The sequence below is a fragment of the Calypte anna genome, chromosome 1 (genome assembly GCF_003957555.1).
Source record: "Calypte anna isolate BGI_N300 chromosome 1, bCalAnn1_v1.p, whole genome shotgun sequence".
Classification (NCBI taxonomy): Eukaryota; Metazoa; Chordata; class Aves; order Apodiformes; family Trochilidae; genus Calypte; species Calypte anna.
Window position 1 is genome coordinate 41,692,810 of NC_044244.1, and position 16,204 is coordinate 41,709,013.

Here is a 16,204-nt window from a genome sequence, read left to right on the forward strand (position 1 = left end):
TTTTAGCTGATTGGCTGTGTTGGATTATAGATGACAATGTATGTAGGCTTGTACTGTGCTTCAGACTAGCATGCTTTGAATTGGCCAGACCCAGTAATATCTTTTTCTGGAAGACAGGGAGCTTCAGATCCAGAAATAGGCACCCACTCAGCTATAGCTGCTGGCACATTCCTCCTTGCCCCCACAGTTACAGACATAGTGGTGTCCTCAGTGCCAAATTATTAAGGCTGCACCACTTTTAGTCTCTACCCTTTTCCCTTCTTCCCAAACTGCAGCTGCTCTTACAGGAATAAGGCTTTCTTTTGGCCCTCAATGATGTTGAATCAGGGAGGAGTGGAACTTGATACCCTTTGTTGTAATCTTTGTTGTTCCAATCAGAATTTGATACCCTCTTGGTTAGTTGTACCACATCCTGTTTAAAAACCAAGAAATCTCCATATGGCAGTGATGATCAAATTTGAAGTGTCAAAGGTGTGGAAAGTAGCATTTTCCTGACTGAATGCTGAACATTCCTGATTTCCTGATTGAACAACATGGAGGGGTAGGGGAATATGTAAGTGCAGTCATAGTTAATTTTTGATGGAAATTGCTTTTGTAATAGGAGTTCTAAAAGAAGTCTTTACTCTTTTGATGCTACCACTAGTTCTCCAAATAAGTGTTTTGGTACAGGTTTTGCTTTGGTTTAGTTTTTAGAGGGAAGGCATTGTGTGGTCAAGATCTGAACTTTTTTATTACCTCTGCTGCAGGGTAGCCATGGAAATAACTTGTGTTTGCTCTCTTTAGCCTGTAAAACAGGTGATTAATCTGTTCCATCTCAAAGGACTGTAGAACAGCTCTATGGTCATCTGAGGGCTACATAATCCTTGTTTTTCTTATCCTGCAGACTGAGAAGGATATCCTGTTACGCTCTGAGCTCGAGGAGATCCAGGTTCAGAATCCCAATCGCTTTAAGTGTTGGTACACACTGGACAGCGCACCTGAAAGTAAGATCCAGCACTGCTTCCACTGAAGTTTCAGTGATGAGTATTAATTCGTGTGTTTGACAGGAGACATGCTATGTCACATGTGTATTGCTGAGCTTCACTTTTCCTTAATGAATCACATCCGCATATGTCCAGTAGCATCATTCTTAATGCAGTGATGCACAGAAACTCCTAGGTAGAATCAGGCAGGGTTTCCAAAGCTGCACAGTTCACATCTGGTGGATGGTAGTGCAGTGTTCCTTCCATGACTGCTACTGAATATTTGCCATTATTGCCCTGGAATGTGAGCTTTCTTTCCCCTTCTTCATAGACATAATATAAATTACCTTATTTTCCTGTGTATACAGCATGCCTTAAGGTAGCTGCTGTGGGGAGGATCAGAGGCACAGCGTCTCACTACTTTTCTGGCAGCTCATGGTAGCTGATCTTCTTCCTAGGCAGTGGAATTGCTTTTATACTAACAGTGTTTCTGTTAGTATAAATACTGTTTAACTAACTGTTAGTTAAAATACTGTTCCAGCTTGGTGCACTCCAGTTTTAAAGATAATGTGATACAGTTGACTGGTCTAGGTGAGAGGATGAGCTAGCTGAATTTGCCTTCTTCAGCTCTGCAAGCTTGAGGATGAAGAGGCTCACTAGTTTCCATGCAATTTCTTTTTGCTTTCTTGCCATTCCTCATTGTGCCCACACACATCAGCATAAGTTTCACACTTCTATTCAGCAGCACTTTGGGACAAAGAAGCCATGTGCCTTCTACCTTGTGACCAAGGATACACTTCTGGTAGGGTGGGGCAAGAGTCTTGCTGTCCCCACAGTCTGTTGCTGTCATGCCCTCTTCTGCAATTAGTGTGCTCCTGGAATTTCTAATCACCATTCCTTTTCTTTGGTATTTGTGAATTGGGAACTAATATTAGTCATTGTGATAAAAGTTCTTCCTTAGCCCCTCAACACTGTTCTTCAGACTTTCACACATGAAACTGGACCAAACCTGGAAATTCTTGGATAATCTGTGAGAGAAATATGTGTTAGCTTTAAAAGTTTTGGGTCAATATTTTTTTGTATCCAGGGCTGGGGATGTGATGGGTAAACCTGAATCCTAGTGTTAATTGATGAGCACTGTGAGTATTCCAGCTTGGAAAAACTCCTCAGCTACAGTCTCCCTGGTGCACTTGTAAACAGGGGGGTAAGGAAGGTGGATGCTGTTACTTCACAGTGCTGGAACTGAGAAGATTCAGATTTTGTTCACAGCTCTGCTTGAGATTTCCTTGGGGATTTTAGCAAGCTTGATTAAAAGTTAGCCCTTGTTTTTTTCTGAACATCAGTTTTGCATCTTAAAAGCAGAGGTGGCATTTTTTCCAGATAGCACAATTGTGTTGAGGACACTGATGTGAGGGGAGCATGCAAATGCTACAGTGCAGAATGTTACTAAAAACAAACAAACAATCAATCTCAAATCCCACCATTCATTCTAAAATGATTTGTGTCTATCTTTTCCTCACTCCTATAATTTTATTTTTTTTTTTAAACAGACTGGGAGTACAGCCAAGGATTTGTGAACCAAGAGATGATCAGAGACCACTTGCCCCCACCTCAGAGTGATGTCCTGATTCTCATGTGTGGACCTCCTCCAATGATCCAGTATGCTTGCATTCCCAACTTGGACAAACTGGGCTACACCAAGGACTTGAGGTTCTCCTTCTAAAGAAGACTGATAATGCAGTGATCTTGTGTAGAAAGGAAGAAAGAAATACTTAGTGGGGAACAGGAGAAGGTTGCAGAGAGTGCTGATGCACAGTGCTGGGAAGCTACATTTACATGTAAAATGCTTCTTTTTTTCCTGAATCTCTGGCAAGTAAGACACTTAAGCTCAACTGTACTAAAACCATACTGTATGTTGCACAGAAACAATGGTATGATGGAAGGGTGGTGAGGGTGGTGAGGGATAGTGCTTGGGTGGCTTGAGTACTCCATCATTTAGGGCAGTAAATGCTCATTTACATTTTTTCTTAGCACTGTAATCAAGTGGCAGTATAATATTGTACTTCTAACACTGCTGTGTACCCAGTATTTGATTTGGTATGAAGGATGAAAATGTATAGAATGTCCTGGATTATTCACCACGCCTATGCCAATTTTAATCTTTACAGAGCTGTTACAGTATGAGGGCCAGGAGTGTGCGTAACTTCTGCACCATCAGAAGCTTAAAGATGCTTGTTCAGTTAAGGATGACAGTTAACCATTTATGACTGAAGTTGTTCAAGCTGCTTTGTTAATCAAAACAGAGAGGTAGACAGCAATACAAAATTTGTTTCCTTCGTATTTTGGAATAGCCTCTCATGTGCAAACACTTTCCCAGCTGGTCACTGTTCTCACCCCTGGGCAATGAAAGAAACTACAGAAAGCAAGCAGCTTTGTGCACTGTTCCATGAATAGTTGGAATTTTTTGCTTCTATTTTTGTGTGGAATACTGAAAAAAAATACTGACTTTTTAATTTACTTCTAAATAGTGGATGGTGCCATCGGAGTTCAAAAGTAGTTGTTCTGCTTGCCCTGTGCAGTGAAAAAATGGCTGGGTGAAAACTGGATCTTTTTAGTTTTAGTTTCTTATTTCCCAGAGATGGATTTGGAACAAAGGAAGCTCAGGTTTCACTGCCAGGGTGGGTTTCAGCAGGTGTCCCAGCTTGGGCAGCAGTGTGCATACAGTTGGGGAACTCACCCCCTTGTCCTGCTCAGGCAAAGCTCTGGAGGGTATTGCTTGGTAAGGATGCTTGGGCACAGCCTTAAGTCACCAAACTGACAGCAAATTGAAATGTCTCACTGAATCTAGGACTGTTTCTTAGATGCTGTTTACTAGAGCTCTCCAATTTGTTTGTTTGTTTTTTTTAATATACTTTTCTTACAGCAGCCTTTTAATTAGTCTTTAGTAAACTTAAGACATCTTGTGTGCCGAACTTTTCTGCTTCTAAACAGCAGAGGTGCTGCTGAGGTTAGAGCTGACTTGCAAGGAATCCACAGAACTACAAATCTTGTTCTGATGATGAAATTAGAGTGACTGAAAGGATGTTTAGTCATGTGGATGCTAGTTAGCTACAAGTGTCAGTGTAATTTTTAAAGTCAGCATATAGCTTGCCATGTTTTCTTTTGTGCCTGTACTGTGCACTTGTCAGGTTAATTTTCAGCATCAATTAAAAGAAGATATAATTTAAGGAACTTCAAATGGATAATACTGTTATTGATTTTATTAATTAGATGCTTGCCTCTGAAATCTGGAACTTTGATGTGTGCTTTTGAAACTTGTTGTTTAATATTATGCTCCAAAGTTCAGATAACGCACAAGTAATTTTCAGTCCCTTTTTTACAAGCCAAAAAGCAGACATATGAAAGAAATTACCTCGCTGCTGGTTTATATCACTGTGGGATATGCATAGATTTTTTTCATTGTGTTTAATGAAGTCATCTTGTAAAAAAGTAACTCTAGCTGGTTACGCATCAACTTTTTTGTAGTACTTACTCTGCTTATTCAATTACTGGCCTTTTCATATCTGTGTAAGAAATAAAATATCTTGTGGGTGAATCACCTGTGTGTTACAGAGGCCATCATCTTTAATCTTGTAAGAGACAAGGTTAAAAAAAAAAAAAGCCTGTTAGATTTGTTTACCTGAGTGCTTATCCCTTTCTTTTGTTTGGGTTTGGTGAAAACTGCTGTATTTGGGCACCAAGTCAAGGAGTAAACTTTCTGGTTTTCTCCCCATCACTCCAGTCTCCTCTTTTTACTTTATTTTGTACATCTTTATTGTGATTGTGAAGATCTTCTAATAAATAAAAGAAAAGGGATTTTATATCATCTCCTGAAACAAAACTGTGTCACAGTCCCTTTTGCTTAATGGTCTGGTACTATAGCAAGTCAGTGGTAAAAGCTGTTTTTACATTTCTTTCTTTTTTCCTTTGGGCCAATTCATCTGTCTTACAGAAAACAGGAATATTCCTCCAGTTTTCTGACAGAACATGCTGGGAACTACTAACCTCCATGTTTCAAAGCAGCTGGGGAAGCGTGAACAGCATTTTGTGGAAAGTTTCCTGAGAGGGAGAGGATCAGAAATGCTGCTTTGGCTTTGCCAGAAGTGAGTCTCCTTTGCTTACTGCAGTGCAGAGGCAGCTGTCTCCAAAAGCCCTATTTGGACCTGACAGGGACCTTTCTCTGTCTGTTGCTTCTGTTGTGACAGAGGATCTGAGAGGTAAGAAATGAGCTGGCCCTTAATCTCACTCCTGTAGCTGGGTAATCGAGCCGCACTTCTCATGGTGCCCCAGCACCCCCAGCTGGTCCTCTGCTGATCTGTGCTGGTGCCAAGTCCTGTGACAGCCACGGGGGCCAGAGCTGAAGCAGCTCTGGGCTCTGGGATGCATGTGGTGAAGTGACCACTTGCCATAAACATGGCTTCACCTGTCCTGGCTTCCCAGCAGCCTGTGTAATGGAGGTGGGTTCCATCTGCTCTAATCTCTCAAGGTACTGTAGATCAGGTAAGGAAATACACACTCAGGGGATCTAATAGTGCCCTTTCAAAGTTTCTGGTAAAGATAACTTGATTTACAGAAAGGAGCCTCATATTCTTGAGCTTTTCTCCTGATCCTGCCAAAGTGAACGAGCAGCAGCATTGCTTGGGCAAACCCGGGGCAGCAGCCAGGCTCTCTCTCCTTCATGTTAGTAACTTCTTACATGTGGGCTTGGTGTGAGCTGGGGAGCAGCAATAGAGGACCAGGGGCAGCAGGGATCCATGGCTTTCCTTGCTTGAACAGTGGTAGCAGTGGCTTAGTGCTTCTGGGGATGGTGCCCAGCCTGCCACCCCACTCTGTAATTTGAATTAATACAACAGGACCCCATTTTTAAACAGGTCTGCCACAGTCGTTAGGCAGCATTTCTGATGCATTGATCACAAGACACGCACATGGTGTTGTTCTCTGTGTGGCCTATGCCTGGCTCCCAGCAATGGGCATTAGGAGCATGCACAGCCAGCCAGCTGCAGCACATTCCAGCAAGAGCAGAGCTTCTAATCAAGTCATCTCTGTTGAAACTGTTCCATTGCACTGAGCTAACCACAGAAACAAGAGCCCTTGCAGCAATGGAAGGGAAAAGGTCTGTACAGCAGGAATAGGAGGTTTTATCCTCCCAGGGTGTGGGAGGTGGAAGAGAAAGTAGGGGCACATCAGTGATGGATCACGGAGGGACAAAGGGCAGGAGAAGGGGGACTGTGTGGCTGAAGGACAGGAGAGTTGTAGATGAAGGCAGTGTCCACATAGCATGCAGCTTGGGGTATGCTTACCACACTGCTTCTTCTGCAACAGGAGAGCAGAAGGTGTGGGAAGAATATTCCAGATGCTTTCCTGGAGTAATCACAAAATGACAGAATGCTTAGGTTGGAAGAGACCTCCAAGATCATCCAGTCCAACCTCTGACCAACACCATAATCTAACTACTAAACCATGCCCCTAAGGACCAGGTCCAAAGCCTTTTAAATGCCTCCATGGATGGTGACTCCACCACTGTCCTGGCCAGGCCATTCCAATGCCTGACAGCCCTCTCAGTGAAAAAATGTTTCCTAACATCCAGCCTAAACCTCCCCTGGTGCAGCTCCCATCCATTCCCTCTGGTCCTGTCACAGTTTACTAAGGAGCAGAGGTTGTTCCCCTCCTCACTCCAACCTCCCTTGAGGCAGCTGAAGAGAGGGATAAGGTCTCCTCTCAGCCTCCTCCAGACTGAACAACCCCACCTCCCTCAAGCCTCTCCTCACAGGACTTGTGCTCAAGCACTGGCACCAAGGCTCAGTCATCTCTGCTTGAGTCAGGACCTCTTGTGAGCAGCTAATCACGTGTCTTAATAATAGCTAAACACTTTTAAAAAGACACTTTAAGACTGAGCAGCCAACAGCAGCAGTGCTGCCAGTGAAAGCCTTTCTTCACTGAGCTATGCTTCCATTAGCTCAACTACAATACAAACTATACAAACTATACGTTGTACTAAACTATGTCCAAACAGAAAAAGAAAAACAACTCCAAACAACACAATGCCTTTGCTTTGCTTTTACTAGCTTTACCACAGAAATTTATGGGATTAGACTGTCTGAGTTCAGCAACTTACCTGGAAAATCTTACCTTATGGTATGGATGTGTCACCAGAGCTAAGTCCAGCTTTGCAGGCTAATAATGCAAATTGACTGTGTTCAATGTAAACACTTTGTTGCACATCTTCACCATTTATTAGCTGCACTACAGTGGTTTGGTGAGTTCCCACCACTGCTAAGGGTCCAGGTGCCTGAGCTAAAACTTACAAGGCAACCAGGCAAAGAGCATGGCCAAGTGTGCCAATAATGTTCCCTGGCTTCCAGAATAAACACCAAGCCTGCATGACATCTCTGTGGTGCCAGAGTGACTGCGGAGCACAAACCATCAACTGCTCCAATGTGTAACCTTCCATAGTTCTAGCTCTATATAGTCAAAACTTTTTTATTATTATTTTTCCCCTTGTCATTCCCTTTCCAATGCCAGAAAAGCATGCAAAACATCCAACAGAAACAAAACAAACAAACAAGACAAACCAGTTCTCAGAGAAAGAGAGCATTTCTACAGAATGGAATAGCTTAAGAGACACACTTGTTATAAGATGCTAATTTCATAGAATCACAGAATGGTTTGTGGTGGAACAGACCTTAAAGGTAATTTAGTTCCAAACCCTCCCTGGGCAGGGACACTTTCCACCAGACCAGATTGCTCAAAGCCCCATCCAATCTGGCCTTGAACACTTCCAGGGATGGAGCACCCACAACTGTCCTGGGCAACCCATCCCAGTGTTTCACCATCCTCAAGAAGAATACAATGCACAAAGCTGTTCTGCTGCAGCATTGGTTACTCTGTTACTCTCAACAGGCAACCCTCCAGCCCAACTCAACCCCCCCTGAATGGGCTCAGAATCCTCACCCTCTGTACACACCACCTAAACCCTAACAAACCCCACTCCCCCCCCCAAAAAATTATAGTAACACCATCTCTTTAAAAACAATTGTACCTCAATGAACTATTTCCAACCTGAAAGGCTCCCCCCCCCCCTTTTCCACACCCAGCTAAGTTTGTGACTCAGCAAAAATTTCAGTTTCCCAAGTGTTTCAATTTCAGTTCACCTTTCAGCTTCCTTGCCTAGACCAGGGAATGCTGTAAACACTGCTAACACTGAGGCTGCATGGGTTTTTTTTTTGTTTCTTTTGGGTTTTTTTTTGTAATGGTTGTGTAATAACAGCCTTTATTTCTCAGATGTCACAGTTGCTCCATCTTATAACTCAAATAGTAAACATTAAAATAATAGGAAAGAGCTTTTGAAATATGTGTTTATTCAGTTAATGAAATGAAAAAAATTATAAGAGAACTACAGGCAGAAGAGTTTTGCAGTGACGAAACTTCTCAGATAGGTATAAATAAAATGAGTTTACTAGTTAGAAGACTGATCAGGTTTTCCTTTCTTGGTTAACAGTGGCTAAAAGTAATTAAAATCATGCAGCCTGAAATCTCACTTTTCCCACTCAGAGTTGAGGGAAATAGAAAGAAAAAAAGTCAGTCCATAAATGCAATCAGCTGCTAAGCTACTGAACACAAATTTGACGTGAACTCATTTTGCCTCCTCCATACTACTTTCTCTCTACCACAAGTGGTCAGGGTCTGGAGCTGCCTCTGCTGCCATGAAAAGCAAACACTCCCATCACTGTCTCCAGGGTCAGGTTTTTGTCCCTGTTGGGTTGCTTTGTTCCCAAGATTTCTTTTACACCTGCCACTGCCTTTTGCCACACCTTGACCTGACACAACAAGAACAGTCTTTGCAGTTGGCCCATCCCTGCCTCTGCTTCTCAGTCACAGCTCCCAGGCCAGCTGTAGCCTGGCACTGGTCTACTTTAAGGGGCAAGTAAGTAATAGAAATGAGCTGTATGAGAAACCAGTCATGGGGAAGGACTTTTTCCCTTAGTTGGCAACCAGCTCGCTCCTCCAAACCAGAGTTTTTAAGCCCTGGTATCAGTCTTCATGCTGAATGCAAATCTTCAGACCAGCACTCATACGTCTTCTTTATTACAGACTCAGCCTCCTATTACAGAAAAAAAAAATCTGCTATACAGTAAACAAAGGCTATGAGTCAAATCAACCACGACCTCCCCAAAAGCTCAGGGTGATCAAGCTTCCATCAGCTCCAGCCAAGACTTAATGTCTGGCGAACAAAATGTCCTAGAAAAATTACGTGCCTTTATAAACACATTTTTCTGGCAGGTACATCCTGTTGTTTTAAAAACCTGGAGAGACTGACTCAGCCTGGCTTCTGCAGGAGCTATGGGCATGTGATGGGTGGAGGGGAAGGTGGGAAATAAGAGGGTGGAGGGAATGGCATGCGGGAAGGAAAGTGAGAGGAACAGAACTGAGCCCCATGCATCCTGTGGTGCTGGCATGCAGAGAGCCACTGCTGTTAACCAGAGGCTTACAGAAAGTTGATGTACACATTGCCCACCTCCTTCGGTCCATTTTTTGTGCCAAGGCAGTTTTCCAGCATGTCTTTTGCGGGCAGGAAGCTGTCAGTCCTGGTGACAAATTGCCGTAGCGCGTTCCTGCCCGACAGGCGGCATTTTTGCTCTTCCTTGGCAATGCTGTCCAGCATGACTCCTCGGATATCCTTGGGCTTCCCTGGCACACCAAACATGACAAACAAGCCCAGACAGTCCTGTCCCACCAGGCGGCAGAATTCTGCCAGTTTCTCAGACCTGCTCCTGTTCTGGAAGTGCTCATCTGCCAGAGTGGCTTCCCGGCAGCAATCCTCCACTGCCTCCACGGGGCCACCTTCCATACGGAGAAGCTCAGACAGCTGTAAAGCCTGCACGGCAATCTGGAGTTTGATTTGCTTGTCTGCTCCAGTCAGAGTCCAGATCCAGTCCACCCCGAACAGAGAGGACTGTTGTTTGGTCATTTTGCTGGTCATGATGTGTTCTTCCACTCCCTTTTCCATGCAGAAGCTGATGAAGTTGACCAAAAAGATCTCACTCAGCGTGTTTGTGGCTGGCTGGAATTTGCTCTGAGGATCCACAAAACCAAGATAGTCCTTCAGCCTTTGAGATGCATGGACCACGCCTTGGCTGAAGACTTCACAGATGACTAGAGTTTCAGCCTTGTTTTCCTGGTTGTCCTCATGCGAGACCTTCTGGCCCATTTTTTGTGCAGAAGGAGGTTGTTTCCACTCTAAGTCCACCTTAGGGAAGTCTTTTCTTTTCCAGCAAAGGCTCTGTAGGCACTGGGCTCAGACAGACCTATTATGCATGCACATGGTTACCTGCTGCCTTGCAGATGAAGGTAGTGGCAGCAGCAGAGCTGAGCTCTGTGAGTGAGCTGGCGTCCCGTGGGGCAGACGGGCTTTCTCCTGGGTGTGTTTCTCTGCAGCTGACTGAGCAGTGACCAGCCCGACAGGCCCAGTAACTTTCACACCTACTGAATTAATTTGTGCTTCTTTTCCTTATTGTTAATTCCGGCACCGTTCCTTTAGTTGATGCTGTCTTATTCCAGTCTGAGCTTATCTCTTCTGATCTCCATTCTAGGGTTATTACAGAAAAGCCATTTTGTCACTGGGTGTGTTTCCTTGACATCAAGCAACATTTTTCTTTTAATCTCCCAGAGGAGGGTATGCATCCAAACATGAAGATTTGCACAGTGTGCCTGAGGTGTTTATCCTAATATTAACTACTGCTACTATCAGTGGCACTAGCTGTGCCATGGCAAAGTGCATGGACTTGATGGGACTTCCGACACAACTGAGAAACTTGTGCTGTTGCTGCCTGTAACTGGATTGCCACTGGGAAGCCTGAACAACCAATGCACCACCACGCATGACTATCAAACACAGATACAAATAAACAAGCTTCCCCACCTTACAAAATCCAGTCTCCCTACCTGTGAAAGCTGGGTCATATGTTACAGCCACAGCAGGAGCCAGTCCTGTTCAGACCTTGTGCTAAATGCACCACTATGGTCTCTTCATTGGCCCAAGATCTCACCATCGTTCTCAAGAAATAGGCTCCAACCCACTGCTCGCTGCTCTTCCTCTGTCTCTTCATTCTGAATGAATGAAAAAGCTGTTGAGCTTCAGTCTTTCTCTGCCTTCTTTACTCTCATTTCTCGAAGCATCTTCATTTGATCTCTCTCTTTATTGCTACAGATGCTCTTGTCCTTCTGCCACCCCAGGGTAATGCCTTCTCAGGTGTTGGTCAGGCCCAATGCTGGCCTTGGCTCCCTCCTTCATGTCTGTAACTCTAATACCTTTTCTATCCAAGGGTTCCCCAGCACCCAATACTCTCTCCTTTGCTGATCACCACTCCAAATCTACTGGCAACTCAGGTTTTGTCTCTCAGCTGCCTCTAAGAGCACTAACTTCCTCCTGACTGAGGACAGATAAAGAAGCTCAGTAGGAAAAGCTTTTGCTGTAAATGAAAAAGCCAAAATACCAAGATGAAGCATAAAGTTTGCACTAAATATTCCCAACAGCAAAGCAGCACAGGGTAAGACTGTGCCGGTAGGGTAAATACAAGTTCCCTCCTAAAGGGAAAACCAGGATGCAACAATACCTCGTGGATGGTGTCATGGTTTGAGCCCAGCCGGTACCAACCAGGCCCCTGCTCACTCACCCCACACCCCCACTGTGGGACAGAGAGGAGAAAATCCACCTAAAGACTCATTAATCAGGACAAGGACAGGGAGGTCTGCATTTCCTGGTTATGGTAAGAGGAAAAAAACAGACAGGGTCATTTTGGGAAGAAAAAAACCCCAAAACTAATTAATCTACAAGGAGATAGAAAACATGGCCAGACCTTAACACACTCCCTAGATTGCTGCACCGCTGCCTCCCCCTCAGGGCATGGGCAGAGGGGTTTGGGGTCAGTTCCCCACATGGTATTTCTGTCGCTCCTTCCTCCTCAGGGGAGGACTCCTCGCAGCCTTCCCTGGCTCCAACGCGGCATCCCTCTCACTGCAGAGTCCTTCAGGAACCCCAGGGACATGAGTCCTTCCCACAGGTGCTGTCCCTCAGGAACTGCTCCAGCCCGGGCTGCACACAGAGTCACGGCTGCTGTGGGACTTGTCACCTCCTCGGGCGCGGGCTCCTCCATGGCTGCAGATCCACATCTGCCCCTCTCTGCAATCCTGCACAGGTTGCAGCTTCACATCTGCTCACCTGTGACACTTCGGGGGATACAAATCCACATTATCCACCGTGGTCCTTCAGGGACTGCTCCACCGTGCTCCTCCATGGGCTGCAGGGGCACAGCTGCCATCTCACCACGGGCTGCGGGGAAACCTCTGCTCAGGCACCTGTCCACCTCCTTCACTGACCTTAGTATCTTTTCTCTGGCATTACTCTCATACCTCTTCCTCTCCTCTGTGCTGCTGGTCTCTCTTTTTTTTTTTTTTTTCCCCCATATTTTTTTAGTTTCATTTTCCCTTTCTTGAATATATTTCTCAGAGAAGCAGACCCAGCATCCCAATCTGCAGGGATTGGAACCAGGGGAGCTTCCAGCAGCTCCTCACAGGAGCCACCCCTGTGGCTCCCCTGCTTCCAAAACACCACTGCACTAACCCAAGACAGATGGGCATCAGTAGAGTCATTCCAGAGGTTGTTCTGGATTACTTCTCAATTCCTAAGCACATATGTAATTTAAGTGAACAGAAAAAAGTGGCTTAATCTCCATAGGCTCTTGATCAATACATAACTGTTTTTTCCTCATCATGGTAAGCAAACATAAGTTTATTATACTCTAAGTTGCCTTTTTATCCTCAGTGTTCCCACTTTAATGAACAAAACCACAGAAATGAAGGTCATGAGATAGGGGTCCTGATCTTTCTGGTTTGTCATCTGGGCTACACTGCACAAACTCTGATCATCATTTGTACATGCATCCCAGCAACAAAATGTAGCTTGGGGAAGCTCAGGTCCTGTTGGCAAAGTAGCTCCTATGACTGCTGAAGGCTGTAAGGACAATGACACCTGGGACAAGAGAGGTGATCCTTCCTTTGGCACCCCGAGAGGACTCCCTGAGAAGCACACACCAAGAAATGGGGAAGTACTTTCTCATCAAGCCATACCAAACAACCCTAACATGGTTCAAATCTGGATCCCAGAAACAAGTAAAAAGACTTGAAGTAGTTGATTTCTTAGCTGTTAGCTGAATCCTCCTGCAGGCACTACTGACAAATGAGTTTACCAAGAAGGAGCTAAGAAGTCTGCAAAAATGTGCTATTTTGTCTCTTCTCCCTCAATTTTCTTTTAAATAGAACAAAGTGAGCTTCCTAGGAAAGTAAAAAGGAAAAATAAAAAAAAAGATGATATGTGAAAAATGAACCAGATTCCAGAAACACTCGGCATTTTCCACAGACTTTATTGGGTTTTACATGTCAGTACACAGTAGTCACATTGCCCTCTTCAAACACGCAGAAATTAAAATACTCCCAACAGTATCAATTGTGTGCACATGTGCACATAAACTTCCTGACTTTATCACTTGCTTTCATATTCCACCCCCATAAAATCTGAAACTACCAAGGTTCAGATGACAGGCAGCTTTGAGGGGATGACCTGGCTTCCAAACTGTAAATGCAGAAAGGGCTGCTTACATAGTAATTAAATAAACCATCATCTGTTGTTGTTGATAAGCTTGCTAAAAGCACCAGGCTGAAGAGAAATCTGACAGTGTTTGTGTCTGTTTCAACACATAATTTTGTGTCACTAGACCTCTCCCCTTTTTTTTTATCCCTCTGATTATCCAATCATGTTCACTAGCCAGGGTCTAGTGAGAACAAATCTGAAGGAATAATTTTGCTCAGAAGCTTCACCACATCTTCCCAGTGCCTCCGCTGCATTTGGGGGAGCAGGGTCTGAAGCTCAACTTCTGTGTCAATAATAACACTATTTCAGAGTATTCACAGAAAGGGAGTTCACATCCCTGAATTCACATCCCAAGCATCTGCACCCTAAAGTTGACAGCAGAAGTAAACACAATGTGGTATTTTTGCTTGAACAAAATAGCTCAACCCAAACTGCAGAGGAAGAAAACACAGATAGCCAATTGCAGACAGGAATAAGTCAGGAATACTGAATAAAACATCAGTTCTGATCTGTTTGTAGACATCCTGGCAAGCAGCACAAAACATTTTATGTATAGGTTATGGATTGTCTGCCTGGCTCCAGTTACTAAAAACTAAATGGCAATGCTTTATATTATGCATAACACAACTGGTCAACACTGAATTTTTCATCCTGGTGCATAAGTAAAACCCTACACTGCATACCCTTTAAAGAAGCAGGCTGATAATAGCCTATCAGATGACAATAAATACAAAGCTAGAATATGTCTCCAATCTACCCCCAACATCTGATGGGAGCTCCCTAGAAGCCCCTGAAAGAATCACTCTTCCTTTGATAGCTTTCTTAATAGCATTTCAGAAGTACCCACACAAAGGTAATGCAAAGCCTTCACACCACACCAGTAACATGCTGGAAACAGTCTCACTTCCAGCCAGGAGAGAGATGAAACGAGGGACAAGTACTTGGTAAAGCAACACATCACTGCAAGGAACAATTCCAGCCTTTTGTTTGGTTTCTTTTTTTTTTCCTTTACAAAGCAGAGAAACTTCATGCCACTGTGCTAAAATACATGCAACATTCAACACCATACAAATGACCACTGTAATAGAGTTACTTCTTCTGTTTGCTTAAGCTAGGACATTTCATAATGCCAAAAGTCTGACAAAAGGTTTCCACTGGCTAGTTAGGATTTTTAAAATCTGATGCTCTTCAAAAACAGAGGAGCTGTGCTTTGAGAAAGTAAAAGGATAGCAACATTTGATATTTGCATCTCAGAGGGAAAGCCCCACCTTAGGTTTAATATTATGAAATAATATATTTCCTATACATTTCTCAATATAACTTTTTTTTTTTAACTACCTCATCTTTACGTTAGTAACAGCACAGAAATATCCCTTCCATATGCAGGGAGTACTCTCAATTTTAAGGAAGTTTTTAAAGTTATCAAAGAGTTAATAACTTTATTTGAATGCTATAGCTACTGCTGCTGGGAACAAGAAAAATGACATTTTAGAAATGTGCAGTTTCCATACAAGTCACTGCTTAGAAGAACATGCTTTATAATTGCTGAATCCCACATGGAAGATCATTAAACTGTGCACTTAGTAAAAAGCAACAAAAGCAAACACTTCCAAAGGTCAGCCTGCCTTTTCCAGTAACCAGCTGGTATGCAAACTGGCATTTTTTTTTTACAATCCTCTCCTCCCTTCCCCCACACCTCATACTTGCCATCACTCCATGTCACAAAATTTAAATTTTTGCTTTTATATGTACTTCATATACTTTTTTTTTCTTTTTCTTTCTTTTTTATATATAAAACAGTATAAAAATAAGAGCAACAGTCAAGAGATACTGGGGAGTTTATGCAGGGCATGAATGACTAAAATCCTACACTGGATACCACAGGAAGGGCAGAACTTGTATTTATGCCAAACAAATGCACTTGAAAAAGAGCAGTAACATCTTTTTTTCAGCTGAGAACCTAGAGAAAGCTGGTGCACAATATCTACAGATGCAATACTTCCACCTAACATTATTTTGAAACAGTATAAAGGATTAGCTGAGGCCATGAATAAGCAAAAGGAACACTATCATACCATGTAAATTTAAATGCAACACTCTGAAACATATCACCAGTTTGTACATTAAATATAGTAAAAACAATTACCATTCACCAGTGTCTGGGGTGTTTCTTATGGCAACTTTAGAGTAGGCACCTTTTTTTCCCCCTCTTTTTTTTATTCTTTGAATTCTCCATCTCCCAGTGTTACTTCCAAGAAACAGAAGCAAGAGCAATGCAATGTACATGATCTGCTGCTCACATATAACGATGATGTTTCTTGCACACAGGAAAATGACCCTTTGTCAGTGCCTGGTGGTTACCATCACACGTTGGAGTCCTCATCTGTTATACTGGTGCTAGGAGACCGAGTTGCAAAGTCTTTAAACATTTCATCTTCTTTCAACATGTGCTAGAAAGGAAAAGAGGGAAGAGTCAATATTCAGGCCCTCACAACTGAAATCAGGCACCTGGTTTCCTTCTGCTGAGCACATTTTTCACTCATAGCTCAGTCCCCTC

The 16,204-nt window shown here is 43.5% G+C and overlaps 3 protein-coding genes across 13 annotated transcripts in view; 1 reads left to right on the plus strand and 2 right to left on the minus strand.

The window, feature by feature from the left end:
• Window positions 1-4,622, plus strand: part of LOC103525286 (NADH-cytochrome b5 reductase 3) — a 39,321-nt gene extending 34,699 nt beyond the window's left edge. For both annotated transcript variants that reach the window (XM_030444834.1, XM_008490237.2), the window contains exons 8-9: window positions 884-983; window positions 2,513-4,622. In XM_030444834.1, the coding sequence (XP_030300694.1) occupies window positions 884-983; window positions 2,513-2,685 (273 nt within the window). In that variant the 3' untranslated portion in view covers window positions 2,686-4,622. The remainder of the gene's footprint in view (window positions 1-883; window positions 984-2,512) is intronic.
• Window positions 4,623-9,486: 4,864 nt separating this feature from the next.
• Window positions 9,487-10,230, minus strand: REP15 (RAB15 effector protein). The gene has a single exon (XM_008490235.2). The coding sequence runs from the start codon at window positions 10,207-10,209 to the stop codon at window positions 9,487-9,489; it is 723 nt and encodes a 240-aa protein (XP_008488457.1). The 5' UTR covers window positions 10,210-10,230.
• A 3,172-nt stretch (window positions 10,231-13,402) lies between these two features.
• Window positions 13,403-16,204, minus strand: part of PPFIBP1 (PPFIA binding protein 1) — a 113,678-nt gene continuing 110,876 nt past the window's right edge. For all 10 annotated transcript variants that reach the window (XM_030469417.1, XM_030469438.1, XM_030469478.1 and 7 more), the window contains one exon: window positions 13,403-16,097. In XM_030469417.1, the coding sequence (XP_030325277.1) occupies window positions 16,011-16,097 (87 nt within the window). In that variant the 3' untranslated portion in view covers window positions 13,403-16,010. The remainder of the gene's footprint in view (window positions 16,098-16,204) is intronic.

What these genes read in the sequence shown, in the direction of transcription:
- REP15 (XM_008490235.2), bottom strand. Translation starts at nt 10,209, where the DNA reads ATGGGCCAGAAGGTCTCGCATGAGGACAACCAGGAAAACAAGGCTGAA.